Below are 18,491 nucleotides of genomic sequence, written 5' to 3'. Positions count from 1 at the left end.
ATTCAGGCCTCTGACTCTGTGGGCCCCTTTGGAAATCCCAGCCTTAATAAATGTTTTGCTGCGGTGGGACACAAGATCCAGACTTCGGGAAGAGGTTTTACCCCCAGGACAGGTACTGCCCAACCAGCAGCCGCATGTGCACTTCGCTGACACACACTGTGCCTCCAACCTAGAGAGCCCAGTTTTGGAAAGGAGCGGGCTTCAAAGTGGAGTCGGCCCATCCCTCCCCCCTGCAGATTTTAGCCAGTCCTAGGCCTCCATAACCAATCTCATCAGCTAGCCCTCATGCCCCAGTTAACACCAGGCATCATGGCTATTTGTATGATGTGAACACATCTCCACAACAAACTGACCTGAGATCCTGCTGGCTCCCAGAGCCCAAAGTCACTTCTCACAGGCCCCAAACAGCCATCAAGTGGCAACAATTTCTGGTCATTCCCATCTATTGTTACCAGTGACCTCCACGTTAAAGGATCCTGTCCCATTCGCAGTGGGACAGCGGCAGGGAGGGAGAGGGGGGGGGGCAGGAACCCCTTCATTCATCCAGTCCTCCTAGACCTAGCGATGCCCTCACGGTGAAAGGTTCTATATCCCACTCCCTGCAGGACTCACTCAGACACGTGTACAAATATGTCCTCTGTGCCGTTCTCTGGAGTGATGAAGCCGTGGCCCTGGGAGCGCGAGAACTGCTTACAGACGCCCTTGAAGACAGGGCCAGCGGAGGCACGAGCTGTCCTAGGGAAGGAGAGAGGAGTGGGGAAGAGGTGAAGTAGCCTCACAGTTAGCACCACAAGAGACACCATTAGGCAGTGCCACTTAAAGGAGCCAGACCAATCAGTCTCACCACATCTTTAGCCCAGGAGAGGGTTGTGTCGCCACTTTTCTAAACAAAATGGTGTCCCTTACCATGAAGATCATGGTCTTGTGTTCTTGTGACTGGTGCTCTTAATACCAGAGTTAGACCTGCACACTTGGGATAAAGAAGGGAGAGTTTGTTTGAAAGTGTCAGTTGTTTACAGGGTCTTCTGGTTGCCACGGATGCCACTCAGTTTAGCAGGACGGACACCGTTAATCATGATCTCTCGAAGATCAAGGTTGCAGTTACAACCAGGAGGCAGATTTTTAGGACCCTCTCCTCTGCCAGAAGTGGCTCTCCACAACGGACAATCCCAAACCCAGGCAGGAATCAAAGACATTGTATCGCTTCTATTATTATCCCCACTGTCTGGCAAAGGCCTGTCAGACCCAGGTATTGGTGGCGCTGCAGCGGAGAGGTAGGCGGTGGAAGAGGAGAAGGTTGGGTCAGAAATCAGTCAGTTATTTACAGAATTAACAGACCGTAGCCAGGCAATAGCCTCCTTTCAAGGGGGGCAGGTAGATCAGTCACTATGCGACTGAAAGGGCTGGGCCCCCAATGCCACACAGAGCACTTCTCTCAACCTCTGCGGCACATGGCCGGGGGGGGGGGGGGGCTCAGCCACGCACTCACCATGTCAAGTGGCCACTGGCTAGGGAGGCAGCAGCCCAGGGTGCCACATGTTAAAGTGGCACCTCTGGAATAGCACTCTGAGTGCCGATCACCCACCAACGTGCCAGTCCCAGACAGCTCTTCACCAGCCCTGGGGCATCTGCCTATCTGCTCCCCCATGGCTGCTAAGGGGCAGCTCCCATTTTTACTCAGTAGAGGGGAAGGAGTGTATGAGGGAGGGGTCCTTGGCAGCCTAGAATCCTTCGCGTCCGTTACCTCAGGACCTCCTTTGAAGCATCACTAACTAGTGCAGAGGGTTCTAGGAGGGAGGGGGGCTGAAGTTAAAAGCACCTGCCGTGCGCTTTTGAGTGGGTACCAATCCCTCTGTTTAGGGGAGGGGACGACAGTAGGGAACCAGCTGGGTGGGTGGAAGTAAGGGAGCTACTTGTGGAGGCATCAGATCCCCTCCTTGCCTAGGGCGCCCAGGGACACGGGTCTGAGTTTGCTCACCATGAGCATTGTTGGCGTGTAACAGTATGTGCATGCACACACATACCCCTGTGCAGAGACCACAGGGCGAGTGCCAGCTCAGTTACACATAAGCTGTTCCCCCGTCTGCAGCACACACTCAAAAACACACTCTGCATGGCCCTGCCTCCCCTGGCTTCCTACTCCTTATGTGTATGCATCATCCAGGTCAGCACAGCTCCGGGAATACCTGCTTGTCTCTGAACTACTGTGGTTGAACCAGCAAAGGGAGACCGCCCCAGTGGGTGTCTGGGTGTGATCACATACACGCAGCAGCTACAATCTCTCCCATTGCTCCCCCACATTGGAGCAGTCCACAGGATTTTTATACTCTGCCCTATTGCCCCTTGTGCAGCGACTGCCCTGTCCAACCCTCAGCAGCATAAGCCAGATACTTACGCAGAGTATGTTCTGGTTCTTTTGGTGGGGAGGGGGCTGGGCAGGTCCCGGAGGAGAAGATTGCCCCGCTCCCAGATCCGACTTCCCTCCCGGTGAAAGGGGAAGGTGGGCCAGACAGGCGACTTCGGGGAGTGGAGGGTTGGGACTGTCGGAGGGGTGGTTGGGTCTGACGACATGGCGTGGCTGGCGGGATGAGCCGTCGTTTGGAGGGGAGAGTGGCAACAGGAAGGAGAGAGCGAGCTCACAATTTTGGCTCTTACTTCAACCTATGGTACAAAGCAGAGAAAGAGACGGTGTAACATACAGGGAACAGACTGTGTGATCTGCAGCCCATTGCCCCCCTCTCTCTCATAGGATGAGCAGGGCCAGGCCTGGCTGGTGCTTGAGTTGGAGATCAGCAAGGAAAAGCTGGGTGCTGTAGAGGTGGCGTTGGCAACATGGTAGGCGGTGGCATTCCCTGTGAGTCCGTACAGACTCCCCAAGCCCCAGCGTGCTGTAACAGCATGAAGGTGTCACCAGTGCTTCAAGCGGGCAGGGTGGGAATGGGTCGCAGACCCTGGGGACAAGGGAGGTTGTTGTTGTTTTTAAAATCAAGCTGGGTCACAGTGGGGCATGCTTTAAGCACAGCTTTTTACAACAGCTCCTGTGTTGTATCGCTCCTGCAGCCCCCAGACTGGGCTCCACACCCCCACAGACACAGGCACAACACACTCACCACACACACCCACCCCAGGATCGCCCCTCCCCACTGGAACCCACACTGTTCTCACAAGAGGGGAGGGCAAAGGAGGAAGTGGAAACTACCCAGCTGCTCTGGGTGGCCCCAATTCCTCCTCTGCTCCTGGGAGCAATAGGATGGCTCCGCCCCCATCCCTCCCTGCGGCATCCAGCCTGGGAAGGGGTAGAGGGAATCCTGTTCCCACCCCTCACTGGTCTGGGAGAGGGAGGTAAAGAATAGCTCAGTGGTTTGAGCATTGGCCTGCTAAACCCAAGGTTGTGAGTTCAATCCTTGAGGGGGCCATTTGGGGCAAAAATTGGGGATTGGTCCCCCTTTGAGCAGGGGGTTGGACTAGATGACCTCCTGAGGTCCCTTTGGATTCTGTGAATTACTACTCCTAGCCTGAAACCCCAGGAGCTGCAGGAGGAGCAGAGGTGAGGGTGGGGCCAGAATCAGTTGCTGGGCAAGCGAATGGGCACGTAGGGGGGTGATAAGACCCCCCACATACGTTTGTCAGATCACTTAAGCATTGGGTACAGTTTGTGATCCGAGGTGGAAAAAAAAAATCAAGGTCTTCCCCCCCTTGTGGTTAGAAAATATCTGTCTGTGGCTGCTGCTGCAGGGCCCCATGTTGTTGGAGAGATGGGCCCCACCCAAAAAGCTACTAGGCTGGATGGAGCTGCAAGAACTCCCGCTGGCTGCCCATTTGACTCAATTTTATTGACTTTGCTGTCGTCTTGAGGGACCTGTCTCCAATTCCTTTACTGCTGAGAGTCAGAGCTGCGGCAGGGATCAAAACCTTGTCACTTCTGCTTGAAGGAACCTTCAGATATTCGCTATGTATGTGCTGGGGAGGAATTCACTAGGCAAGTTGTAGGGAAAATTTAGGAGGATTTAGCTCCACTACCCCCATTGCAATTAATGTGAGCTGTGCAACTAAGTCCCCTAGTAGGCTTTGAAAATCTCATCATATAGAACAGAGCTACAGGTAACTCCCACTGGTTAGACCTATGGGGTGGGACTTTTCAGATGTGATTTAGGCCAGGGCTATGCTTGAAACTTTTGCGAGTACAGTAAATTCAGTCAGGGGTGGGATTTTTGTGTGACATTTCTATACCAGCAAAAGGCCTAGTGTAGCAGTGTTTGTACCAGCATAAAAGTTGGTAGTAAATATTAACTTTATGATTTATAGTGTTAAACTCTCATAATTGTTATATGCTAACCAAAGTCCCTTTTATGTTGTGAATCAATATATTTAGTACCTTATATCTACTGAAACGGAAAAGTACTTTGTCCTTCAATCGAACCTAATGGGTGAAGGAAACACTGAATTCAGTAATGGAACGTGTATAATCTTTTACCCTGACTTTACTAATATAGCCAGACACCCAGGGAAGGGACCCCTCAGAACTAATGAAAGGTACCTACAGAAGTATGTTATAATAAATAAGACTGGGTAATTGGTAAGGAGTGCTTGCCATCTAATTATGTTCTCTGAGCAATAAGAGGTACTTGTGATTGCAAACGTTTTCTGTAAGGGGTGAAATAATGACCCACTGAAAGGTGTCTTTAAACTCATTAAGAACTGCCAGTTGCCACAGCTGTCAGTAATAATGACCAGATCAGAAAGCCCTTTAGTTTAACTCAGCCATGGAACCTGGGACAGCCATGACAGAAACGCCATAAGTAATTAGTTCAGATAAGGAATCAAAAGCAGAACAGGGTGAAACTAATCATGTGAAAGTATTTTTCCCTCCAAAAAGGGAAAAATTCTTTGTCTCACACCCTATAAAGAGACAGAGGTTTGGGGAGTTAGACTGGGAATGAACGCTGCCAGCATTCCAGCAGGTACAGAGGAAGGGCCCAACTACCTTCTCTTCACTATCTACAGGGGATGGGAAGATGTTTTCTTTCTGTATCCTGTGCAGTGCTGTATGAATCTCTGATTAAATAATTCCATTGGAGCCAGTTATTCTGACATTTTCTACTGTTATTACATTCCAGCACACCACAAAGTGCTTTTATCAGTGTAGCTTATTTTGCTTTGGGAACCAGTATAAGCTCTACTGGCAAAAACACTCCTTTGCCAATTTAAGCTGCATCCACCCCAGGGGGGTTTGCCAGCATAGCTATACCAACACACCTTTTCTGGTGTAGACCTAGCCTAAGGAGCAAAACTCCCGTTGGTTTTCAGTGGGTGTTGAGCATCCAAATCTCTTTGGCACTTTTGAAAATCTCTCCCATTTTTTTCTAAATCCCATGAGTGGATTCAAGAGGTGAGTATGGGCACAATGCTCCCCCGTCTCGGCTGGGATCTACGTGCTACCGGAATACGAATAAGAATTTCTATACTAGCATTCAGAAATGTATCTGCTGTTGGAGGAAACAAACCTTTATCCTCCCTCGCAACCCATTGCCGTAAGCTTTGTGAACATCAAGGCACGTAGAACGGGCCAAACTCAAAATTAGCCAAAGGAAAGTAAACCCCTTGGAAGCTGTTCGATTGAATAGAATCCTCTCCGTTTTTGTTCTGTCATCCCAGATTCACGCTGTGCCTCACAAACTGGCATTGACTTCAACTACATTGTTGTCACCACCTCTTTCTTTTAACAGACTTCTCCATTTCCGTTGCCTTCCCACTTAATCTCCTACTGCTAAGCTAATCGTCTCAAGTTATTTTTCCCCACACCAGAAAGAAAGAGCTAGAACAGAATCTAGTGATGGTTCTGTAAGATGAGGTACCCGTGCACCATCCTTCCTCTTCTATCAGGGGCTTACCCAGTCATTTTCCATATGCTGGAAAGCCCCGGAAGGGCCCCTCAAGGATACTCAGGCAATAGAAAGTCACAATGTAGTTGTGGAACCCCCCATCACTGGAGGTGTTTAAGAACAGGCTGGACAGACACCTGTCGGGGTTATCTAGGTTCCTTGGTCCTGCCTCAGTGCAAGGTGCTGGGCTAGATGAACTTTCAAGGTCCCTTTCAGCCCTACATTTCTGTGATTCTATGTTTTTCCAAGGGAAACATGCTGCAGAGTGACTATTCACCAGACTCCCTGCTCTGCCTGGCCATGCCCAGGCACAGAACATCTTAACTGAGCCAGAGAGATTCCAACTTTTAAATAAACCTGCATCAGTTTATTGCTTTAGAAAAGTTGTGCTTTTCCTGGGACTTGGCAATACAACATTGACCTGCCCTCTCTGCCACTGATCTACTGCGTGACCCCAGGAAAGTCACTTCACCTCCCTGTCTGTGCCTCCATTTCCCCTCCTACCCTTTGCCTCAGCCATTTACAAAGTAAGTTCTTCAGAACAAGGACTCTGTGTTGCTGTACAGCGTCTAGCACAACTGGGCCCCCCATCTCAGTCAGGGCAGTAGATAATAACATAATGCTAATGCTAACACTAACAATTCATTTTGATTTGAACCACAGAGCAGAAGTGGATATTGAGAGTTGACTCCACACCCTGATTCCCTTTTTTGGGAGCACAGTGTTTGTTTCCCCGGATGTTACTCAATCCACCTTGCACAGACGGAAGTAGTTTCTCTCTCTAGTTTCCCACTGTAAAGGTTTCAATGCAGATTTTAAACTCCTCTATGCCTGCTGATGTCAGGTGGCTCTTCAGAAAGACGTATGATCTGGACAAACTGGAGAAATGGTCTGAAGTAAATAGGATGAAATTCAAAAAGGACAAATGCAAAGTATTCCACTAGGAAGGAACAATCAGTTGCACATATACAAAATAGGAAATGACTGCCTAGGAAACAGTACTGTGGAAAGGGATCTGGAGGTCATAGTGGATTGCAAGCTAAATATGAGTCAACAAGCAAACTTCCTGGATGTATGAGCAGGAGTATTGTAAGCAAGACACAAGAAGTAATTCTTCCACTCTACTCCATGCTGATTAGGCCTCAACTGGAGTATTGCGTCCAGTTCTTGGTGCCACATTTCAGGAAGGATGTGGACAAGTTGGAGAAAGTCCAGAGAAGAGCAACAAAAATGATTAAAGGTCTACAAAACATGACCTATGAGGGAAGATTGAAAAAATTGGTTTGCTTAGTTTGGAGAAACAGAAGAGTGAAAGGGGACATGATAACAGTTTTCAAGTTCACAAAAGGTTGTTACAAGGAGGAGGGAGAAAAATTGTTGTTCTTAACCTCTGAAGATAGGACGAGAAGCAATGGGCTTAAATTGCAGCAAGGGTGGTTTAGGATGGACATTAGGAAAAACTTCCTAACTGTCAGAGTGGTTAAGCACTGGAATAAATTGCCTAGGGAGGTTGTGAAATCTCCATCATTGGGGATTTTTAAGGGTAGATTGAACAAACACCATCAGGGATGGTCTAGATCAGGGGTCGGCAACCTATGGCATGCATGCCAAAGACGGCACACTGCTGCCTGCTGGGTCCCAGCCGCCGGCACTGCTCAGCCCACTGCCGAACCCAGGCCGGGACCCCAGGAGGCAGCAGCGTGCCTTTAAAAATCTTGCCCGCCCAGCCCACTCTTCTCCGCTGCGCCCCCCCCCCCCCCCCCGCGGGGGCAGGGTGAAGAAGCCTGGTCCTGCCAGCTGCTGCTGCAGGGCAGGCAAGCTCCCCCCTCCCCCGCCTCTTCTCCCAGCATGCTGGGTTCCTGCCCCGCCTCCTCTCCCTCCCTGCTGCCAATCAGCTGATGGCCTTTGTGCAGGAGGGGGAGAAGTGGAGCCGCAGCGTGCTCGCGGCTCCAGGGAGGAGACGGAGAAGAGGTGGGGACAAGGCCTTGGGGAAGGGGGCTGGAGTCAGGGCATATCCCCTCCAGCCCCCTGCTCGTGAGCTGCTCTGAGCAGGGGGCTGGGAGCACCCCCACGACCCTAGTCCACCCCCACAGCTCTCTGCCCTGACCCCTGCACCACCCGCAGGACCCCAGCCCTCTACCCTGACTCCTGCACCCTCCTCACACACCCCCAGCCTCCTGCCCTGACTCCTGCATCCCCCATACATACACAGCCCCCCAACCCCATGCCCTGACTGTTGCACCCACCACAGTCTCACCCCCACCCTGAGCACCAAACGGGAGCTCCTGCACACACACCCCCCCCACATTCCTACCTGCACCCCTCGCACCAAATGGGAGCTGCCCAGGTAAGCACTCCACACTCAAACGTCCTGCCCCAACCCTGAGCCCCCTCCCTCATTCTAGCTCCAGGCCAGACCCTACACCCCAACCCCCAGCCTGCTCCTTCACCCCCAGCCCTGTGCTCAGTGCACTCCCACCCTCAGCTCAATGCAGAGAGAGAGAGAGGAAGAGAATGGCTAGAACCAGGGAGAAGGTAGGTATGTACCCACTCTACGTGGGCAGGGCCAGGACCCCAGACCAGCAGCGGGCTGAGTGGGGCCAGCAGCCGGGACCTTGGCTGGCAGGAGCCAGCAAAAGGAACCCCAGACCAGCAGCGGGCTGAGTGACAGCAGGCTGAGCTGCTCAGCCCACTGCTGGTCTGGGGTCCCGGCCGCCGGCCCGCTCAGCCCACTTCCGGTCTGGGGTTCTGGCTTGCCAGCCGGGGTCCCAGCTGCAGGCCCTGCTCAGCCTGCTGCCGGCCTAGGTGAATGGAACCCCAGGCTGGCAGCAGGCTGAGCAGGCCAGCGGCGTAAGATCAGCATTTTAATTTAAGTTTAAATGAGGCTTCTTAAACATTTGGAAACCTTGTTTACTTTACATACGACAATAGTTTAGTTATATACTATATAGACTTATAGAGAGAGACCTTCGAAAAAACTTTGAAATGTATTACTGGCACATGAAACCTTAAATTAAAGTGAATAAATGAAGACTCGGCACACCACTTCTGAAAGGTTGCTGACCCCTGGTCTAGATAATACTTAGTCCTGCCTTGAGTGCAGGGGATTAGACTAGATGACCTCTTGAGGTCCCTTCCAGTTCTGTGATTCTATATATGCAGGAATGCCAACCCCACACATTCAAAAGATCAGGAATCGTGAGATTGGCATAATATGAGAGGTTTAAAAATTGGGGGGGGGGTGGCCTTGTGTTTTTAAACCTTTAGGGTTCATGTTCTCAAGCTTCTGTCTGCTGCCACAAAGGCTAGAAAGTCTCATGTAAAGCAGAGCTTTAAGACAGACAGCAAATTCGGAGAGACAAGCAATTAAATTGCAAGAGTAGGCAACACTCAGATGCCGGACTTTACACTAAGAATGAGAAATCCGATACTGTTGTGGGCGATCTGGCCACAGCTGAAATCAGAATCAGAGCCATTATCAGGATCCCAGAGAGCTAGTTGTTTAGTCATTTTGAAATCACCATGTGAGTGTGATCTCAACTGTTTTGGCACTCGGTCCAATTGCACAGTAGTGCTCGCTCTGATGGCGCAAGAGGCATTTAGAGGGGTTATTTTTGTACATTTCTATCCTGTTGGGCAATTCGGTTGCCTCTGTTTGATGTGTCTATGTGATGTCATCAGGAGGCAGCTGTGGTGGATGCATCACTTCGGGGGTTGTTTTGTTTTTAAGCTGCATTCACTGTATCATGTGGGGAGTGCTCGGCACTTCCCAAGTGGAGGGGCGCCCTGGGCAAATCCCAATGGCAATTTCAGTTGGAGCTGGGGTTCATTTCACACCTCAGACCGTTCTATGGCACTGCATTTAAACTGCTGCCATGGTCCCGCTCAAAGACCTTTGCTCTGCAGTAGCGAATGAGTGACTCCTAGGTCTCTGGTGCGGTAGACCCCTTCAGAGGTAGCAGCACTGTGGATATGCCAGAGAAGAATGTATTAGCTTTATCTGATCACATGCCTGAAATCATCCCAAACAGAACTTAACTGGCACCAGCTAGGATAAAAGTGACCATGCCCTCATTCCGTGGGGGTAAGCGGATTTCCAGGACATGCTCCACGTGAGTAGCTGTCCAGCATAGAATCATAGAACTAGAAGGGACCTCGAGAGGTCATCTAGTCCAGTCCCCTGCTAATTATCTAGAGCATTTCTGACAGGTGTTTGTCCAACCTGCTCTTAAAAATCTCCAATGATGGAGATTCCACAACCTCCCTGGGCAATTTATTCCAGTGCTTAACCACTCTGACAGTTAGGAAGTTTTCCCCTAATGTCCAACCTAAACCTCCTTTGCTGCAATTTAAGCCCATTGCTTCTTGTTCTGGTTGACCTCTAAGGATAGGACAATTTTTCTTCCTCTTCCTTGTAAGAGCCTTTTACATACTTGAAAACTGTTATGGCCCCTCTCAGTCTTCTGTTTTCCAGACTAAACAAATCCAATTTTTTCTATCTTCCCTCATAGGTCATGCTTTCTAGACCTTCAATCGTTTTTGTTGCTGTTCTCTGGACTGTCTCCAATTTGTCCACATCCTTCCTGAAATGTGGTGCCCAGAACAATACTCCAGTTGAGGCCTAATTAGAGTGGAGTGGAGCAGAAGAATTACTTCTCGTGTCTTGCTTACAACACAGCACTCCTGCTAATACATCCCAGAATTATGTTTGCTTTTTTTACAACTGTGTTACACTGTTGACTCATATTTAGCTGTGATCCACTATGACCCCCAGATCCCTTTCCACAGTACTTCTTCCTAGGCAGTCATTTCCCATTTTGTATGTGTGCAACTGATTGTTCCTTTCTAAATGGAGTACTTTGCATTTGTCCTTATTGAATTTCATCCTATTTACTTCAGACCATTCCTCCAGTTTGTCCAGATCATTTTGAATGTTAATCCTATCCTCCAAAGCACTTGCACCATGCTGTGGGCATGGGAAGCAAGGCAGTTGTACAAAGGCTGTGAACATGATGCTGTCAGATTCCAGAAGGAAAAGTCACTTTTGTCCAGGGGAGGGGTGAGAGAAAGATACCACCTGGCTTAGGGGGGCTCATGAGTAGGTGCGGTTTGTGTGTGTTGGGGAACGAGGCTTTGAAAGGCTAGCCTAGCTCCACCCCCCCAATTTGCAATTAAACCACCAGCACCTTCAGCTGGGCTCATTTAACACCCTAGGAAACCCAGAAGTTTGAAATTCGGTTCCAAACTCGTGCATAGCCTCCAGAGGAAGGAACAGAGTCCTTGGTGCACGGATAAAGGGGGTCCCCTCCCCTCCACTCTGAAAAGAGAAGGTGCGGAGGGCTTTGGGGAAGTTTTCTAGATTAGTTCCAGTTTCAGGAAGAAAGAAGCCGAGTGGAGCAGACTCCCCCGCTCCTCCCACAGGTTTTGTTTTCTCTGCAAGTTGCTGAGCCAGAACGCTGCCAGCATTCATCCTGGCTCTGCCCCAGCAGACCTTGTATCCATGCCTTAACCACTTCCCATCTGAACAACGGCCATTGCCACTTGTGATCCCCCCCAAACCTTTTACTCAGCTTCTGTGGGTCCTGAATACTGAGGCCGTGCTGCTCTCGTTCGAGGAAGCGGGCCTGGCCTATGCCCAGCATACCAGCAGAGGGATTCTAACGTGGGCACTGCTGTACTGGCAAAGCTGTGCTATAGTCACCCTGACACAAGAGGCTTTTGCCGGCACAGCTATGGCAGGCAGGGGTCACAACTCATCATCACTCCCGCCCCCTTTGGTGGCTTCCTCGCCACGTTCCTAACTACCCCAGACCATTCTATGGCCCTTCCCCGGCATCCCAGCCATCCCACCACCCCTTCCAAATTCTTTATCCCCTTCACCGACTTCCTGTTGTGATGAACCGGGTGGTGCCAATGCCTAGCGCTGCCCTCTGCTAGGTGGAACCAGAACTGATTGGTGGAGCAGTATTAATGCCCTTGCTCTGGTGAGCCCTCCTGTGGAATAGCGCATACAGTTCTGGTCACCCACGTTCAGGAAAGATGAATTCAAGCTGGAACAGGTGCAGGGAAGAGTTACTAGGATGACCAGGGGAATGGAGACTGGAAGAGCTTGGCTTGCTGTGTCTAGCAAGAAGGCTGAGAGGGAATATGCTTGATCACTATAAATACATTGCCAGGGAAGGGGAAGGTAAATACCAGGGAGGGTGAAGAGCTTTTTAAGCTAATGGACAATGATGGCACAAGAACAAATGGGTATAAACCTGCCATGAACAAAATTCAGGCTCGAGATTAGACGAAGGCTTCTACCACCTGAGGGGCGAGGTTCTGGAACAGACTCTGAATAGGAGTTGTGGGGGCAAACCACTCAACTAGCTTTAGGAGAGTGCTGGACAAATTTCTGAGTGCGGTTGTAAAATGGGGCTGATTGTAATGGCAGGGGAGAGGGCTCGGCTGCCCCAGGGGCTCACGTCCAGTTGATGTCTTATGTTCCTAAAGCTCATGCATCATGGTGTCAGCAGGTCACCTGTCGGGCTCAGGAAGGGATCATCCCCCCCACACACACACCATACAATGTATTCTGTGAGGGTTTTATTTTAATCGCCTTCCTCTGAAGCATCAGGGATGGTCACCACTGGAGATGAGACGTTGGATGGGTGGAGCCAGCCCAGGGCTCTGAGGTGGTACCAAGCATTCTCTCTCAGGTGCGTGGCTGGCTGATTCTGGCTCATATGCTCAGGGCCTAACTGGGTTGGGAAGGAATTTTGGCAGGGTTGGGAAGGAATTTTGGCAGGGACCCAGGGTCTGGGGGGTGGGGGTTTCACCTTCCTCTGTAGAGGTGGGTGCAGGTCATTTGCCAGGATTATCTGTATATACCTCACAATCATGTCCCTGACATTGTGCACCTCGGTCTCTCCTAATCTCTGCTTCTGGCACATAAGAGTCTACTCTCAGATTTTAAGGCCAGAAGGGACCATCATGATCATCTAGGCTGACCTCCTGCACATTTCAGGCCACAGAACCTCACCCACCACTCCTGTAATAGACTGACCCTTATCTATGGCTGAGTTACTGAAGTCCTCAAATCATGATTTAAAGACTTCAGGTTACGGAGACTCTACTTGCAAGTTTAAACTAGAGTAAATGGTGACTTGTAGGAGGAAGGCGGAAAAAAAACAGGGTCTCTGCCAGTCTCCTGTGGGGTCAGTAATACTTTGGTTTAATTTCAGTGGTAGACGTAGTGTGAGGGTGCTGGTGGCCTGTGATACACAGCAAAGCATCTAGTCTGACCTTGAGGGTCCCTTCTGGCCTTAAGCTCCGAGTATGATGATGTGTCATAGGCCTTATACTGCTAACTATCTGTGGAGAGTCCTTTAGCTCAGACATAGGGGGCTGTGCTTTTGGAGCAGGATGATCAGCCTTCTTCCCCCATCATCCCCAGGACGGTCTGAATAGTCATGGTGTGCAGCAGAGAGACAAGAAAGTTCCAAATGGCCACAAATTTGTGATGCTATCCCTTCTCCCGAGAGTGACCAGATGTCCCAATTTTATAGGGACAGTCCCGATTTTGGGGTCTTTTTCTTATATAGGCTCCTATTACCCCCTACCCTGTCCCAATTTTTCATACTTGCTGTCTGGTCACCTACTTCTCCCAGCCCCATCCAGCTTTCCTGCCTCCTACCATTCTCCTCTCATTGGAACCAGTCTGGCTCACATCACAGCATTTGCGGGTGGAGGGGGAAAAGACTTTTTGACTGTTTGTAGAATGTCATCTAGTTCCACTGAAATGAAACATCAGGATTAGGTAACTTCTTGCAGTGTCACTCCAAAGATTGCACCAGAGCCCTCTGGCTCCTACAGTCGGCAGAGGGGACTATTTCTACTTCCTTCTCCCCTAGGGGAAGCAGCAGTTGCTACAAAATGGTGCCGTACATCCTCCTCTGGCCTGCTCCATTCTAAGAGCTACAGGACACATTCAGAGACCCAAGAGCACACCAGTTCTGAAACCTGATCAGATGTGGATTTAGCCCGACAGCCAGATTAAGACAGCAGCACTACAGAGGTGCATCTAGGGTCCCTGTTTCTGGAGTCATGTGATTAAAAAAAGCTGCCCTGTTGATGTAATAAGAGTTTCTAGCCCTTATGGTTTGTTATGCTTGGGTCACATTTAGCAATCTAGAGACATCTGCTGGAGTCTGCCACCATCCTGAAACAGTGGCTCTGAGAAGTGTGAACTGCCCCGAGCTTCTCAGCCAGCTCTGGAAGAACCCTGCTAACATACCCCAATAAGGGATTATGGTTATGACAGGAAAGAGTGTAAGGGGCCCTGCCCTTTCACCCAAGCAGGTAGATCCTGGCTGCTGAGTTAAGTACCAGGGGGACCCCAGCCTGCCACCCCAGCTTCTCCAGAGGGCAAAGACAGAATTCCTGCTGTCCTCTCAAGGTGGGGAAGAAGAGGCCCCATATTGCTGCCCCTGTCTCTCTGGGAAGGGAGTGGGGCCCGCCCCTGCCTTCACCAATCCAAGTGGGGGTGAGGCCACAGGGGCAGAGCTATGAGAGGCCCCATGGCGTGGGGCTATCAGGGCACAATATCTTACTCCAGCCCTCTTTGGACCCAAAACAGAACCCTCTCGCTGAGCTCCCTTTTCTTTTAGTCAAAAAAGCTTTGATCAACCGTCTGACCAGCCCTGCTTGGGGTAAAACAGCAGCACACTGGCAGACCTAGAGGGGAGCCTCAGTAAGGAACACAGATTAGCCAAAGTGCATTGAGAGAGCTGGGTGGAGGAAGAGCACGGCCTCAGGGCTAGAATAGCAGGAAGGGACATAGTCACCTGCACTACAGAGTTTTCTGCTTTGGAGTCTCTTATGCTAATTTTCTTGCATCACTTCATTCCTATTCTGGTGCCTAGACACCACAGATCTGCACCTTCCAGATGTCTAGACGGAGCTATATCGGCAGATGCAAGGACAGTGTCAGGTCTGCAATAGCAGGGGATGCTGCAGCTCACAATTGAAATGCATTGGCAGAGCTGCGCAAGGAAGGTTGCACAGCGCCTGCTTGAGACCAGTGCTTTCAATCCAGTAAAGGACACTGATCAACTCTTATTTTACCTCCTTCCCTTGCTGTCCACCACTTTAGATGCAGCTATGCCATGTTTGCCTTCTCTGAAGAGCTGCATGTAACCAGCCTCCAGGAAGAAGCAACCGTATGGCTTTGCTAGGATACAGCTGGCATTTAGGGTGCTGTGTCTTTGGGGAATGTAGTGTCATATGTCACTAGATCTAGTGACAGATCCCCACCGCTCTCCCCATTCGCTACGTGAGAGGCAGGGAATGGAAGTTCTCAGGAGACAATGCAGCAGCAGCTTTTGGGTATGAATTGAATGCTGTCCAGCCCTAGAGCATGGCAGTGTGGCCAACTCCTGGTTTTATCAGATGACTTGCACTAGTTGATGTTTTGCATAAAGCTCCAGCTGGTGGAGCCAAGAGATTTACGGGAGAATCTCAGCTCTCATTTAAAAGAAAGTTTCTAGCTCTCCTGGTTGCAGAGAAATGTGTGAAAAACACGACGAGAGCGTCACTGAAAGGCTCAGAACCCAGATGGCAAAGAACAAGAACCCAGTATTTGTTATTATTTGAATTTTTTAAGCCACACTCCTGCTTTGAGCACTTGGGGTGATAGCAGTGGAGTAATATCCTGTATAGCCACAGAAGAGATACAGTGTGGAGTGGCACTGCTGGCTTCCCTATCCACATGGACCAGGCCTTCCTCCTGATCTGGGCTAGAGGAGAGGTCTGTCTCCATGCTCAGTTTTGGCCCTGTTGATGGCAATGGGAGCAGGACCCATCCCTCAATCTCTGGCCTCTTTCCTCAAATAGTCAAGAAGGGAGCCAAGTGTGTTGGTGGCTCTTTATAATGAGGACCCTTGTCTGCTAGGAAATTAGCTGACACCCCCTCCAACCCACCACAAGTCATTACACATGGACCATAGAACAGCCAGCAGCTTTGAGTCACTGCCAGTTTGGGGGTCACTTGAGCCAGCAGCCGAGAAGCAACAGGCTGGGTGTCGTATTAGTCCCCTCAGCCATCCAGAGCAACGTACGACCTTCTCTTTGGGCAGCAGAGGCAGAAAAAGGCTACGTCACAGGGAGGACGTGTGCAGCAGCGAGTGGCACAATCCCAACAGAGCACCTTCCCTGCCTGCCCTAAGCCCCACAGGAAGCAAGGCAGTGCAGTAATCAAGGCTGAAATCGTGTTGTGCACGTACAGACAAGTCCTAGCCCCCCCGACAACGCCCTCCACCCTCTGCTAGTCAGGCACACTTCCAGTATGGAGGGACCAGAACTAACTGGAGGCAGGTGCAGGGCCTGGTATCCTGCACTCTCTCTCTCTCTCTCTCTCTCTCACACACACAGACACACACAGAGTCCCTCAGTGCAAGAAGCAGCCCCATGGGGGATGTCAGACTAAATGAAGGAGCTTTGAGTGCCCCAAGATCTCCCACACTGGGAGATCACTCAGATCAGTCTGAAATAAACTGACTGCTCCCACCCCACCCTTCTTCTGGCATCCAAACTCTAACAGTGTCCGAGGGCTCCCTCTGCCCCCGCACTCAGATCCTGCCCTCAGACTCAGGAAGAGGTGCGGAGGAGAGATCAGAAGAGCAAGCTGGATTTCCTGGGGCGTACAGTGATCTCCAAGAAGTGGCATGTCTCTCATTGCTGGATAATGGCACTTCATTACTTGGTGCCACAAACCAGCTTAGGCAGCTTGTTTCAATGCAGCCAGCCCACCTCAGAACTGTCCCCGAGCTCTCATTTGGACTATCAGTGCCCTCCAGTGACCCACTCCCATTGAGGGCTTGTCCTCTCCCTGCCAAGAGTCTCACAAAGGGCACCACCAGATTGTCTATCGGACCCTTATACTTGGAGACTCCATCGCTAAGGGAGTCTGCAAACAAGCCTCACTGGATGATCCTCTTTGTTCCTAGACTTTAAGCCAACACCTGCCTTTCTCTCCCCCCTCCCACCCGGCTGCCCCTGGTTTTCAGATCAGCCCCCGCAGCAGCAATTTCTCACCTCCTCTGCTTCTGCCAGGCTCTTGCTAGATCCAAGTCTCGATCCCCCAGGCTGGTTTGTGCCCCAGCAACAGCGTTGCCTCCCTCCTGTCTGATCCTGTGGCCTAAGACGGCCCCTCCACCCTTCCTATGTATGTTCACCTCCCCTCCCACACACAACACTGAGCCCAGCTCTGGCAGAGGGACAGCTTCCTATCTCTGTGAAACACCACCCAGCATGCTACAAAACAGCACAGAAGGCTGAAGGAGGGGTATCCGTCAACCCCCGGACGCACCACTGCGTGAAAAAGCCAGGGATTGCTGCCACCTGACACGCAGAGAGGCAGCGGCTGGGGACCCAAGAGACAGACTCCAAAATGGACTGGACCACAGCAGAAGCCTGCTTACCTCTGCCCCAGTCTTTTACAAAGAATGAGAAGCCAGGGCTCTGGTCACTGGCAGTCATTACAGATCTCAGGGCACTTCTCAAAATTAGGGTTGTTTACAATAAGATCCTGGCCCGACTCCAAATCAGATAATATTCTGTTGGCCTAACCCCACCTCCTGTGGGTTCTAATTGTCACTTCCCCTCCTAAGACATTGTTGGATTGTCACTGGCAGTCACACTCCTCAAGCCACACAACCCCTGCCACGATATAATGACAAAACTTAACATTTATATAAAAACAATCCCTGTGTATTCCGCCTGCTCGGCATTTGGGATTATTGTAGCATCATTTCCCTTTAATTTCAAATGCCAATATCTGAGCAAATGTAGCAAAAGGATTATCTTCCCCATCGCCCAAGTCTCTTCCTCTCCCTTGAAGTCCTACCTTCTCTGCCTTCCCCCAATCAACCTTGCAGGGCAGTCACCCAACACAATGCCTGTAACATCACAACCACTTCTGTGGCTGACCAAGAGGAACATCACAAGCAAGTTCTGGCAGAAGGAGAAGCCAAGTGTTGGGGAGGAAAAAGCTCATTCCAAGAGGCACAAATATCTGCATTAGCTGGGAAGGAAACACCGGAAGTTGCTGGCAGAGCCAACGCTGTTTTTGATTAGCATCTCCCACCTGTTCCTTGTGACACCTCATCATGTGACACTTCAATCTCTGTGTTGTCACTTCTTTGGGATTCTTCAGTTGTTTCATGAGGCTGTGGGGCAGACCCATGACAACCAGGACTCTCCCATGCAAGCTTCTTGTCCCTGGACTGGGTGGATGGGCTGAAGGGACATTTTGTGAGAACATGGAAGAGCCACTGGAGGCAGAGATTGAGGCCGTCACAGAAAGAGCCCCACAGCAGCTGATGGGATGTAAAGTAGCGCTCAGCATTCCCATGGCATTTTACAACTGCTACTCCTGGAGAAATTCTGCACCAAGATATTAAAAATTCTATGCACAGTATTTTAAAATTTGGCAAAATTCTGCATATTTTATTTGTCAAAACAACAATATAAATCATGCCAGTTTCAATTATTTTGGTAATTTATTTCAAAATACCTGTCAGCAAGTAACATCTGTAACAATACAGACAACACAAGAAATTCAGGAAA

At 50.4% G+C, this 18,491-nt stretch overlaps 2 protein-coding genes across 4 annotated transcripts in view; one reads left to right on the top strand and one right to left on the bottom strand.

Moving 5' to 3' along the window:
* Positions 1–10,780, top strand: part of PMM1 (phosphomannomutase 1) — a 34,517-nt gene extending 23,737 nt beyond the window's left edge. The window contains exon 10 of the mRNA XM_048835192.1: positions 10,394–10,780. Within this exon, the coding sequence (XP_048691149.1) occupies positions 10,394–10,469 (76 nt within the window). The 3' untranslated portion in view covers positions 10,470–10,780. The remainder of the gene's footprint in view (positions 1–10,393) is intronic.
* CSDC2 (cold shock domain containing C2) overlaps positions 1–18,491 on the bottom strand; it is a 29,849-nt gene that overhangs the window by 4,592 nt on the left and 6,766 nt on the right. Inside the window, exons 2-4 of one of the 3 annotated variants that reach the window (XM_048835207.2) lie at positions 4,376–4,420; positions 2,396–2,661; positions 613–735 (exon numbers count right to left, since the gene is read on the bottom strand). In XM_048835207.2, the coding sequence (XP_048691164.2) occupies positions 613–735; positions 2,396–2,571 (299 nt within the window). In that variant the 5' untranslated portion in view covers positions 2,572–2,661; positions 4,376–4,420. Of the gene's footprint in view, positions 1–612; positions 736–2,395; positions 2,662–4,375; positions 4,421–16,958; positions 17,105–18,491 lie in introns of those variants that run through there. The other 2 variants (XM_048835205.2, XM_048835203.2) reach the window with 2 other exon arrangements.

The sequence above is a fragment of the Caretta caretta genome, chromosome 1 (assembly GCF_965140235.1).
Source record: "Caretta caretta isolate rCarCar2 chromosome 1, rCarCar1.hap1, whole genome shotgun sequence".
Classification (NCBI taxonomy): Eukaryota; Metazoa; Chordata; order Testudines; family Cheloniidae; genus Caretta; species Caretta caretta.
Note: the sequence above shows the minus strand (reverse complement) of the source record. Positions and strands in the feature narration are given on the sequence as shown.